Raw genomic sequence first — 12845 nt, 5'->3', positions numbered from 1 at the left:
TGGGTGTAGGAGTCCAAAAGGTTTTTCACTGGTAAACAGAAAAGAAGCCATTTTCATGTTATAATACTACCAACTATAATGGTCAATTTACATGGTTACCACGAGCAACACGCACTTCCAATGTCTCTTTATATTTGTTTTCACCCGACTGCGAAGCAAATTTTATGCAAACCTTTTGAAATGTCAGGGGAAATAAAATGTGAATTCAGACTATTTTCCATCACCTTGGTGGAAACAAATAGATTGGCTTCTTGAATGTCAACAACACATCTGCATGGAAACGGGGTGAACTGAATAAAAAGTGTGAAAGTGGCGGTTGTTACTCTTTGTTGTTTGTTTAACCTTAAGACAACAACAATTGTTCACGCTGCAATTTGCTAATACACAATATTAATGTCTAAACCAGATCGTCAGTGCGCGAGAGACGTTATTATTTAACAAGTCACGAACGGTTTGCATACATATATTTCAAACACAGAAATTACCCCTCTTTGCGACACCAGAGGAGGATTAAGTGGATTTTCCCAGTTCTAGTCCACTTTTTTATTTTTTATTTTACACGTAATTTGCAAAATATGCTTTGATGAAATCACGTCTATTGTCTGGCTCTCATTCTCGAGCCTCCCTCGATGGCTGCCTGCCGCACCCTCTCCACATTTGTGTGACATTGAGTTGTGAACAATTCATTGGCACACACAAAAATAGAGACAGACATGACAAAAGCCTCCACAGTCTACAAAAAGAGGAGGTCGCAGACTGTCAGCAGGAACACATAGAGGAAGCAGAGGTATACATTCACATTGTTTATTTGAGAGGAGGCACTCAAGGACGATGGTTTCCTAAAGCATGAATTAAAAGAGGCGTGTTGCAGCAGTGTCACACTGAAATGGAAATAGAGTGGTGTAAAGAGAGCAAGAGATGGTTGAATAAAGGAAATAACAAAAAGGCTACACTAACATGTACAATATGATAGAATAGACTAAATTCAAATATGAATAAAGAAGGTTACATTTCAAGGGGCCGATATGCTCCTTCACAACTGCTTTTCACATTTTACAGACGTCAGGTTAGAGAAGCTGTGTCTAACAATTTCTGACTCTTTTCAAAACCAATGATCGATTATTCACACCCACTTCACACAGAGATTGGTCAGCTGTGTGCCGGTGAGAAAATGCTGTAAGCAGGGATTAAGTTCCCTTTCGAGCTCTTCTCTCACCCTTTACACAACAATGTATGTCATCTTTCATAGAGCCCAACACTGTGAGTCTCTTCAAGTAAAGACAGATTGTATATGGTTACCCATTTAAATGATATCATACACCCAGCCTATGTTCTTTTAAAGCAGCTTGAAAGCCTTAGAAAATGTCTATAAAAACATTTGAATGTTTCAAAATGTCCTGTTTAAATAATGTACAGTATTTACAGTTTAGAGACAGAAGAAACCACCAGCTGGTCAACACTTCCACTCTGTTTTTTTCCCGTGGTTGTTGAGCTCCTCTTCGTCTCTCATTTCCCATTGTGCTTCTTGAACAGAGCGTACAGGACCTTCAAGGTGGCAGTGACGTCCTGAGACACAATATCTGTCAGGAGACATTTAATGAGTATTTATAATGCACCATCAGCACCCACCAAGTCATTGAGGCAGTGAAATGCTTTTACTAACATTGGCTCATAACTAATCCCACACTCCATCCAAACAGGCCGTAGATCAGGAGGGCAAAACATTAGATGGAAATGTCATCAATACGTCCTTGGAATAAAATTGCACTCTGTTGTGAGAGGCACTAACTGAATGAAAGTGACATTAAGATGGACTCCACCATTGGATAACCTAATTTATGCTCCCATTTTAGACCCTTAGTTCCTCTTTCCATCGCAGCAATTATGCCGGTAATTAAAAAGACACTTAAAATGAATTAAATTAGCCCCTTGCTCCTGGCTTAGATTAATTGTGCTAGTCTTTATGAACAGTTATCATGTTGGGGGGTTTACTTTACAATTACAGACTGTATGGCTGGCAGGCAATATTGTGGGGAAGTTTTAGAGATTGTGATTCAAGCTGGGAGAGAATAGAGAGGGCGTCTTGTCAATAATGGATCAGCAGGGAAGTGGAGTAGATCCATTTGATATTGATTGATTCACACACTTAGATAAGTCGATAGCTCACTGACTCACTCTACTTCTTTTTTTATTGATTTACTCCACATGACCAAAAGTGGAAGACCAAACATTACATCTATATGTCATTGTTGATCTCAATCTCTTTCCAAAACCACAGGCTTCAACATGTAGCAATAACAGTCTTCTATATAACACGCCTTTTATTTAGGATTTATATATTTTATTGCAACCTGGCAGCAGGGATTTGCTTCCATTCAGCCACAGGAGCATTAGTGAGGTCGGTGTTACAGTTCATCCTGAGGATTGGTTGACGTCAGAGCTCTGTCACTGTGCTGGCTTTTCCACAACAAACTGGGAAAAACATCTCTGTGTAGACCAGGTTTTATGTATGTTAAGATATTGAAGGATTATGATATTTATTTTTAAAAGCACTGCTTCGGATTCAGCGGGTTGCTCCCTATTCTACCACCAAACCCTTTTGACAGTTTGCTCGTTTTGTATTTTATGTATTTATTCATTTTTTTATAAACTAAAAGTGAAAATGTAGTTAATAAGTGCCAAATTCTTTACCCTATTTACAGTTTTAGCTCAAATATATATTTTTCAACCAGATATATGAACACCAGCCTGCCAAGAACCATATGCTTACCTTATTAAACCCAGAAGAAAGCAGAATTTCCCAAAATTGCCCACAACGTAACACTTTCACAGTTGTGTAATTATTAACATGATTGCTAACACTTGTAAATTTATGCCACAAACTTCAGATTTTACGGTAGAAAATCTGATAACATGGCAGCTGCGAATTGGAACTGACAAACAGAAACTTTAATGAGGACTTTTTACAGACACATCCTCGGATCTGGCTGATAACTGGATACAGTAGCACAGCTCATAAATACAGATATCATATCTTCCACCACACACACACACACACACACACACACACACACACACACACACACACACACCACACACACACACACACACACACACACACACACACACACACACACACACACACACACACACACACACACACACAGTAGATGCAGCCAAAGCTACAGTTTAAATCTCTGTGTCTATCATTGGGCCCCATGGTCCCCTGGAGACAGTTTCCCTCGCCTCTCCTCCCTAAATGAATGATGATGACCCTGGACTGAGCCAATCATCTGCAGTGATACTCATCGAGACACCAGTCCCACACATTTATATTCCGTAAGCAACTCCATCTTTCCCTCCAAAACACTGTCAACCCCACACTCCAGCGAGCACTGCAGATTAACTCAAACTGCCGGCACAACAACCCCCTCCCCTTCGCCTAATATACAAACTGATTCCGGCGTTTTCTTGTCACACAGATAAATGCTCCTGATATCTGATATCATCTGAATTATAGCTTGTCTTGGAGCTCTGCTGTTTTCTGTTGCAATCATTTCACTCGCCGGCACCTCAGGTTTTTTTCATGCTCTGTGCCTGGCATTTCAATTTGAGTAAAGTCTGTTGTCAACAAGGCAGAATGTATACATTATGAGTGTTATTTCCTCACCTTGTGGATCAACACTGGACACTTTCAGGCCTAAAGTATTAAGGAGATCCAAGGCCAAGGTCACATTGTGAACCTAGAGGTCGGAGATAAGATAAATTGTCAAATACAAAATCAGGAAACAACCTTTTTGTTGTAAAATTCACCAACAAATGTGTTAAAATAAACTTTTAGAGACAATATGAAGGATATCCCCTTATGTTGTCATATATAATTGTTGCGTTACAGTACAGTATTTGTAAGTAGTAAAACGTATAGTCAACAATCTACGTAGTGGTGGAAAGAAGTAACTTTTTCTTATCTTAAAGTATTAATCTTTAGTGTATAAATGCTTTCTTCTATTTACTCTGGAACAAGTCATGCATTAAAAAGTTGTAAAAGTTAAAAAATAAAAACTCAAATTAACAAAAAGTGAACTCACTTAATATGAAGAACGGTTCATCACAGAATAATATATATTATATAATATTTTGAATCAGATATGTCCTATTTGTTGAGTTTTAAATATTGATGATAGTAAAATGTAATATATTGGTTGTAAAATGTAAATGTGGTCACCATACAGATATAATTAGCACATATTAACTTACTATGAATCAGGATATGAAATATTGTGTTTATAACCCGAAGCTTTTTAGTTATCAAATGGAGTCTCTTTTTCCTTCTGTCGTAAGTTATTCATAAACTCTTCATATCTATGATAAAAGAGTCATAACTTTTTCATAGACTCGTCAAGTAAAGTGAGATCAAAGATATTATTATAAGTGACACAGAAGTAATTATGGATCTACTTTTATATGGGACTTGTAAAATATTAATTTAATCATATCTTCTTCTGTAATAGGCCCGATTTGAGATCAGCCTTCAGAAATGTAACTCATCCTCCTATTTGCTGTGGTAAATTAAACTCAAATTAGAAATAAAACAATGATGAATATGATCTAACAGTAGTGCTTTTGAACTAGCACAATCATCAACTAATCTGTGAGCACCTACAAGCAGAATAATGATTAGAATACCACTTTTCTGAGGATTATTTCCCTTACAAAGTGTCAGGAATATGTATTACATCCTGGATTCATACTGTACCATCTCAGAGTGATTGACAGGCGTCAGATTGAAGTCACAGAGCGGGACGAAGAAGCCTTCCAGCTGTCCGATCAGCAGCAGCAGAATCACACCGTCAGCAAACTACACAGGAGATACACCAGACATTGGAAGGTGATATAATCCAAGGAGGGTTATATAATCTCAGAGAAGCAGTCTCTTATTTTTTGCTCATAAACAATGTTGTTTTTGCAGATTTTTGCTGTTGTTTTTGTACCTGTTTGTCCATATCAGCCACCTGCAGACCCAGCGTTTGCATGTTCTGGTTGACAAAGTATAAGATGGCCTGTCAAATAAAAATAAAAATAGGTAAGGCAGTTTGAGATACATGTTGATCTCATTAAGATGACATATTCATGTATCAAAAATATTAAATGCTAAAATAAATAAATAAAAACAAATCAATAATGAGAATAATTGTGTTCAAACTCTTCTTGACATTTTATTTGGTTTGAGTTCGGACTACAAAACACCAAAAACGCACTCTATTCTGAGTTGATCTGTTTTCAGGAGTCACTTATCATGTCTCGACACCACATCCATTGCTCTCTTCCTACCAGAGGAGAAGAGACAGTTAACTCCTCCCCTCATTATTGTACCTTCTTCACCGTGTTGACCTTGTGAGCCTCAAGCTTCAGCAGTTTCTCGATGGGATCTTCCCCTGGGTGAAAAGACAGCCAGAAAAATGTGTTAATGTCATCGAGGGCTTTAATGCTGCTACAACGACATTCAAAATGTCAAATCCGCTCAACCTCCGACACTTTTTTTACCCACTTTCACTCTTCATAAGGGATTCTGGCCCTGCTTCCCTGTTGAGAAAGAAAAACATATATAAGCTGTTTTTCCAGACATCCACAGATTCACACCGGACAAAAATCTGCTCACCTCTCGTCTGTCAGGACCTCCGTCTGTACATCGGATTTGATTCCACTTTTGCTCACCTGCATAAGGATTAAACATGATTGAAAATCAATCCCACAAGGTGTGTTTTAGACTAAGATTTGAAGCAGGGGGGAAAAAGGGCTGAAACTCACCTCCATAACAATAACTTCAACATTCACATTGGGAGGCAAATCCAGATCAGGCTGGAAAGATCTCACCATGGCAACCAGCAGATGAATAGTGGCCAAAAGGTCTTTGTTGTGGATGACTGACAGGCGAACAGCAGAGAACAAACAAACACACACACAACATGACTTGCTTGCTCCTGATGTGACAGAAATCAGAAATCACCTCCCAGAAAAGTAACAAAGAAAGGCCAAAAGGATTTTAATCTAATAAATAAATGAACACCCAAATGAAATACAAAATAATACTGGAAACTTGAGATACAATCCTTAAAAATACAAATTAATTTTAAACCTATTTTTATCATTTATGGTCTTAATGTTTCAGATATAACACGTTTATGTATTTATACAATAGGGAAATGTTATTGTCTTATAAGGGGAAAAACTGTACTCACATATTGAGACCAACAAACATAAGTTGATCTCACAGTTAAGTTGTTCTTTATAAGTGTTGCTGGAGTGTTGATCGCTTCTGTCTTTCTATACCGTTCGAAGCCTTTTTACAACACATTCAGCCATTAACACACACAAGGGCTGACATACAAGGTGCAGAACTGCTCATCAGGATCGAATCCATGGGTCGGCAACAGGTGGCCCGCGGGCCATTGTTGGCCCGCCAGCAATAATATTTGGCCCGTAATTTTGAGAATCAAAAATAAAATATTATTTTGAGATTTTTTTTTTTTTTTTTTTAACAACAAGTCGCACATTAGGGTTTCTGTTAGCCGGTAATCACCGGTTTTTATCTGGTAAAATTAATTAAAACCCGGTAAATTCAAAACCTGCTGGTCAAAATGTCTGGTAATAATTAGGGATGCTCCGATCGATCGGCCGCCGGTCATTACCGGCCGATATTCACTCTTAATAGTTTGACCGGTGCTCTCTATAAAGGCCGATCAGCAGAGCTGGATCTGATCGATATGGACATAAACGCGAGTGAAGTATAACCGGACCCGAGAGAGAGATCAGATCAGCTGCTGCATAATCACCTGAAGCCCCGCCCACTGTTTATCGCGCTGCATGAGAAACTGACGAGCTGTCAGGAGAGAGAGAGAGGGAGAGGGGAAAAGAGAGGATCCGTTTCTCCCGTGTTATTATCCAAAGTTAATGTAAACTTTTGAATAATGTACTTCATCTAGGCTACTACAAGTAGTTTGTTTGAATGTAATAATGATGTTGTTTGTGGAATCATTTATTGAAAAATGAATCTGAACTTTTCGATCTGTAACGATTATAAACTGAAGCGATATAAAAATGACTCCCATTAACTGAGTTTTAAACATCAGCATATCCTGTCATAGTCCGGTGATTACCTGCTAACGGAAACTTTGCTACACCATTCTTATTATTATTATTGAAACATGACCGGTAAGTTTCAAATGTGTCCGGTAAAATAAATTCTGTCCCGACATATCCGCTTACATTCATAATGTCAGCGGAGGGAGGGGAAGCGGCGCTGTGGAAGAGCAGAGTGGCGAGGGAGAGCTGTCATCTTCCCTTTACAAGCTTCATCAAACATGTATTTATCGTGTGATTTTGGAATAAAAGTTCCATATTCTGAAAGCCAAGACTTTGTTTATTTAAAATCAAACAAAACACCCGATCCCTGAAAAACTAGTTTTTTACGCAAATCCACGTTTATTTTGAAATGAGCCGTTGCGACTTCCGACTGATTTCGATAGAGCGGGTCACATATGGCAAATGTGTGGTTGTGGGGAACCAGGTCAATTAAAGTATTTATTTAACTATTAAATACATTGAGTTTGAGTAAAATACTTGGTTACTGATTAATTTAGGTTATAATAGCCTATATTAAATTGCAAAGCAAAACATGCTGTAATTGATTTATTTTGTCCTTTGATATTTTTTAAAGGTTTTCAACCTGAAAGAATCCTAATGTGTCCTTGAAAAGTTGAAATAAAGAAAAGGAAAAAGGATTCGAGTTGTGTTGCCCCTCAAGCCTCTCAAATGTGGGCAAACACTAAAATAAATGCCAAAAACCCAGAGAACTTGACAATACTTATCAGAATAAAAGTAGGCCTATGTTAAATAACACTGCTACCCAGTTAATAACTCTACTTTACTCAGTGGAGGCTCGTCCATTGAGGAAAGGGAGGACCATCCTCCCTAACATTTCAGAGAAAATTTTACTTTGAAGAGAACAATAAATACACCTCATTTAAAAGAGAAGTCTGTTAAAATACAGATAGTAGCCCTGGCTTTGGGACTGAAATGGGGCTAGAGAGGACGAGCCTCCCTTTGGGCGGGTCTAGCCAGAGGCTCTGGATTGGGCGCCTATATCATCAGTGAACCAATCAGCGGATCTGACTGCGCATCAGAGTGTTGATGGGGAGGGTTATCAGCAATATCTTACCAAAATCAATTCCTTGAATTAGGCTTTGATTATGTTCTGGCCCGCCATCTTGTGGCTCAGCAAAAAATTGGCCCAAGGCCAAATTTACTTGCCTACCCCTGATCTAATCTAATGCAGATACACACACACTCAAAACAATGTCTATGCCTTCGGGAGGAATTTGGGGTTCAGTATCGGATCCATCAATAGAGGAGCTGGGGATTAAAAGCCGATGTTGCTCATTCTACTCCACCTGACTCTGCCTATGCTGCTGTAATACATTCTACAGCTGCTCAAGGGAGTGTCAAAGTCTTGTATGTATTCTTATTACGGTTATCAAATGTGTAAATATTATAAATAAGAAGGGAAAGAAGAACAAGAAGAAGAAGAGCAGGAGGAAACTCCTAGCTAAATGTCCAGCTGCTAATAAAATTAAAGTTGGGACCATTCTTTGGTTTCCTATATCCAAGCACAAAGACAAATAATCCACTGACAGGTGACTAGAAACAGAACCCCATCGTGTTTATCTCCACCAGAATCCCTCACAGCTGGTGTAAGCCAACATGGCACCCTTGAGCCAGCACCAAATCCTGTTGTAATTCAAAGTTGTTGCCAGAACAGAACATTTGTTGCTTTCGTTGCTGAAGCCCAGCTGCATGACTCACGTTTGACGTTCCACTTGATCCGGCTGTCGTCCTGCAGGCCCAGTCTCTGGTCCAGCTCCTCCAGGACCAGTCCCAGCTTGCGTATCTGAGCAGGGCTGGTCAGCGCCATCTCCTCCACGGGCACATCCACCCCGGCCAGCCTGGCTGTGGAGATCAGAAGATTATTATTAGGGCCTGAGCTCGACTGAGTCGGAGCGAAGACCTATTGAAATCCTTGGGATTCTTTTTTTTTTTTTCTACCAAATGAATTGCCTTTTTGAGGGCCTTAGCATGCTCAAAAGACAGAGATGTTTTGCACACTTGACAGGTCTGGTGAACATTTTGATCAGAAGACTTAGAGAATCACAATTTATCGTTTAGTTTTTGTCGATATCATACAATCTTGCGGTGGCGTGGCGGAGATAAACATCTCACGTCAAGACCAGGGTCAAGACATGTAAAGATGTGTGTGTGTGTGTGTGTGTGTGTGTGTGTGTGTGTGTGTGTGTGTGTGTGTGTGTGTGGTGTGTGTGTGTGTGTGTGTGTGTGTGTGTGTGTGTGTGTGTGTGTGTGTGTGTGTGTGTGTGTGTGTGTGTGTGTGTGTGTGTGGTCCTGGAAAATCCTTGGAGTACCCCAACGTGCGTTGACTTGCGAAGGCCCGTTTATAGCTTTAATTATTATTATAGTTTGACTGACATATAAATGACAAGCTTTATGGTGAACAACAATGGGGATCATTTGTTATTTTTCTATCTTCAAATGTAATGATTAAATGAAAGTAAGCAATGATATATGACAGCACAGCCATTCAATGTGCATTAACTCACACAGCATGTGGTGAAGCACCAGACCATCGTACAGATCCTCCTCCAGACTCTGAACCACTATGTGTTCTGGTTTCAAAGTGCTATTGATCCAATTTACCAGCGCCTACCAAAACACAATTTATCACACAATCAGACAGATCAAACACTTCTTGCATACATTTCTAATGTGCAAATTAAAAACAGCATGAAACCTTGTTTTTTATTAATTCTGTCCATCGATTTTCAGAGATAATACGATCCTGAAGTGGATGGAAATTATGACAAATACAAAATACCCCTCCAAAATAGCTGATATTTCATTTGTTTGTTTTCCAATCTCTACATGTCAGGCTTATTGAATTATTTACTCATTCACTGCTGCTTGCATGAAGCACTTGTGCTGCCATCTTTTCCGATATAAACCTTGTCTTTAAGTCAGAACCAGCAGACTGTGCCGACTCCTCGCTGTGGATCTCTCATCTGTCTCCCATCACCTCTGATAATTATGTTCATTAAAATGTCACTGATCCTTCTACCTCTCTCCCTGAGGCAGATATTATTCATGCTCTTCTCTGCACAAATATACATGCAGGCTCTATAATGTATTTTCTGAGTAGCATTCATCTCCAGCCCACTCAGGACAAACTCCCTGTGAGGTCCAGGATGAGTTTTGATGTTACAGTAAATGTATAATAGAAGATGTCGAATAATCTCTTACCTCTTTTAGCTTTGCAAGTTTGGGGTCTTTTAAAGCTGTTGGCTGAATGAGCTTCTGCTTCTCTTCTGTGTGAATATACAAACAAAGTCCATCGGTCAAAGAGACATTTTCTTATATATTTAAATGCTTAAACTTGGTAAATAACAGCTCTTTTATCATCCTAGAAAGTCAAATATTTTATTTATTGAAAGGCAACATCCCATGTGTTTGCGCCTGAAATGCAATATACACATATACTTTACACTTTTAAATGCATGCCTAAATGCATTTTTCATTTCATTTTCATATGGTATGAAAAGCAATGAGCTGCAGTCGTGAAACTTGCATGAGCTGTGAAATAAATCATACCAAACATACATTGTGCATTATTGTTTTTTATCTTCACACTATTGTAAGAAACGTTTTACTCATACAGTACATACTGACCTGAAAAAAACCGTTGGCAAAAAAGGATGATACAAATTGTGATGTGTATTATAATTATTAAACAATAAAGTCTGCAGATAACAGAGGGTTACTCAGAATAAGTATTTTTTCAATATGAAATTCTCTCAAACCTTCCTATTTCAGGAGGAACTACTACAGCCACTAAGAAGTAGCTCAATGCACATGTTGTTGTGAGTATCTTATCAAGAGAATCTTACCAAAAAAATGTAACAAGTCTTGTTAAACATTGCCTGATATGAAGCAGTTTACTGAATGCACATATACCCTGAAAAGACTTGATGTCAACAGTGTCTTCCTCTTTGTGATACTCAAAGATGTCAGCCTCCATCTCTTTTCCTCAGGGTGAGATGTGCAACACCTGCCAGCAAAATCTGCTGAGAGAAAGAGCTTGAAAAATAAACCACAGAAGAATAAAGAAACACCTTTTCCATCAACATGTTTTGCAGAAAGTCTCTTTCAACAACGTCTCAGTAAGTGTCCTGAATTTCAAACTGCTGCAGGGTAGTTACTCTGACCAGCAGAAGCTGAGTGCAGCTTATTGTTGCATGAAAGCCTTGTACCTCTACTTTTCTGTTTTCCAGGTAAAAGTGAAACAGTCTTGTACCCAATGGATTTCTAGAATTGGGATTTGAAAATAGTTTTTTTCATGGCTAACAATTTAGCTAAAACACAACAAAACTGGTCAAAAACACGTCAACCTGAAAGAGGAAGATGGTTCGTTTCCTCACTTCCTTTTGTCTTTTTCAGCAACACGCTCAACAGATCAAGTGCTGTAGATGCCCCCCAGATCTGCAGGGCTTTACCTCACATTTGTGAATCACACAGTCAAAGACAAATGAAAGTGAACACATAACACACTCTGACAAAACAGACGTGACCTGGAGTGTGTCAAATTGTTGTTTCCTGGATCAGGAGAAGAGAGAAGCTACCGGTGGTGAGAGTCTCTTCTCTTCCTGTGTGTTTTGTATGTGGTGCTTCCTTTTCCTGATGTTGACAGTAACTTTCAAACAAGGTCATAAACAAGAAGTATTTTTAAATAACCTTACCTTTAGAACTCTAGAGCGACTCGACAGAACTGGGTGACTATCGCTGAAGTAAGTTCCTTAACTGATGTCAACTCCACAAGCTGTCAAAACAGCCGTATAAGAAGTGGAGAAAGCTGCAATCTAACAAAATACCACCTCCTGTGAAAGTGCAAAGGGTCTGACTGCACTCAATTTCAAAGCCCTGCTTGAAAAGAAAATAACATGTCACAGGGTCGAAAGGGAAGATAAGCACGGAGAGGATGTGGCAAAGAAGAAGGTAGCACTTCCTCTTTGTGATACTCGTTTTGCAGATAAGGGCGTTAATGTTCTGAGTCACATACTGCGTTTGAAACTTTAATAATAAGTAGGTGTATAGAGAAAACGGAAACAGGGAAGAATCGGTGCTGAATGTTTTGTTTGGACAACCACACTTCAGGATGGCCGGCAGAAGCGTGACTCTCAGAGCCTTGAAACACTCAGACTCGACTCACACATCTCCATCTGTGACCGGATCAATTTGCCGTCGTCTGGTCTTCACATTCTCCAGCAAAAAAAGAAAGAGAGAAAGAAATATAGACAGCACAACATAAAAGCTCTGCATGTGAACCAGCTTTGTTGGAGAAAAGAAAAAGGACCACCCATCAGCCAGACGAAGGGGCAATTTGGGGGATGTGGAAGGTTACCATAGCAACAAAGGAACGAGACAAGAAAATAAAAGGTCTAAAGTAAACCTATAATTCCTTTAGCTAAACCCAAATTGCAGGAATTGGCTGTTCCAAAGGCAATTTCGCTCAAAACGCAGAAGCGAATCTAACCCATCGCACACGTAAGAGACACAATGAAATTCTCATTCTGTTTGATTTCAGGCATTTATTTCTTGATAGGCAAGATTATAAAAAAAAACGAGAAGCGCATAGGGGTGAGACATCAAAACGCAAGCGTGGTTTGGATTGATTCATCCACTCTCTTCATAATTCATCCACGGCTTTAAAATGCATGAGTAGTCGT

General features: G+C 39.1%; 1 protein-coding gene across 4 annotated transcripts; it reads right to left on the bottom strand.

Annotated features, from left to right (window-relative positions):
- Positions 1 to 528: 528 nt before the first annotated feature.
- Positions 529 to 12451, bottom strand: parvg (parvin, gamma). Of its 4 annotated transcripts, none has more exons than XM_034218665.1 (13): positions 11859 to 12451; positions 11077 to 11186; positions 10366 to 10430; positions 9669 to 9771; positions 8863 to 9006; positions 5809 to 5924; positions 5660 to 5715; positions 5549 to 5583; positions 5374 to 5435; positions 4992 to 5060; positions 4757 to 4858; positions 3671 to 3743; positions 529 to 1580 (listed from the first exon to the last, which is right to left on the bottom strand). In XM_034218665.1, exons 2-13 carry the CDS (start codon positions 11138 to 11140, stop codon positions 1507 to 1509), a joined length of 963 nt encoding a protein of 320 aa, XP_034074556.1. In that variant the 5' UTR covers positions 11141 to 11186; positions 11859 to 12451; the 3' UTR covers positions 529 to 1506. The 4 variants fall into 4 exon arrangements, with proteins under 4 accessions (XP_034074556.1, XP_034074559.1, XP_034074557.1 ...); XM_034218668.1 differs by having other exon boundaries at positions 4992 to 5036; XM_034218666.1 differs by having other exon boundaries at positions 11077 to 11183.
- Between the last annotated feature and the right edge of the window lie 394 nt (positions 12452 to 12845).

This window comes from Gymnodraco acuticeps, unplaced genomic scaffold (genome assembly GCF_902827175.1).
Source record: "Gymnodraco acuticeps unplaced genomic scaffold, fGymAcu1.1, whole genome shotgun sequence".
In the NCBI taxonomy this organism is placed as follows: Eukaryota; Metazoa; Chordata; class Actinopteri; order Perciformes; family Bathydraconidae; genus Gymnodraco; species Gymnodraco acuticeps.
The sequence above is the reverse complement of the archived record's forward strand: the minus strand, read 5'-3'. Positions and strand labels throughout refer to the sequence as shown.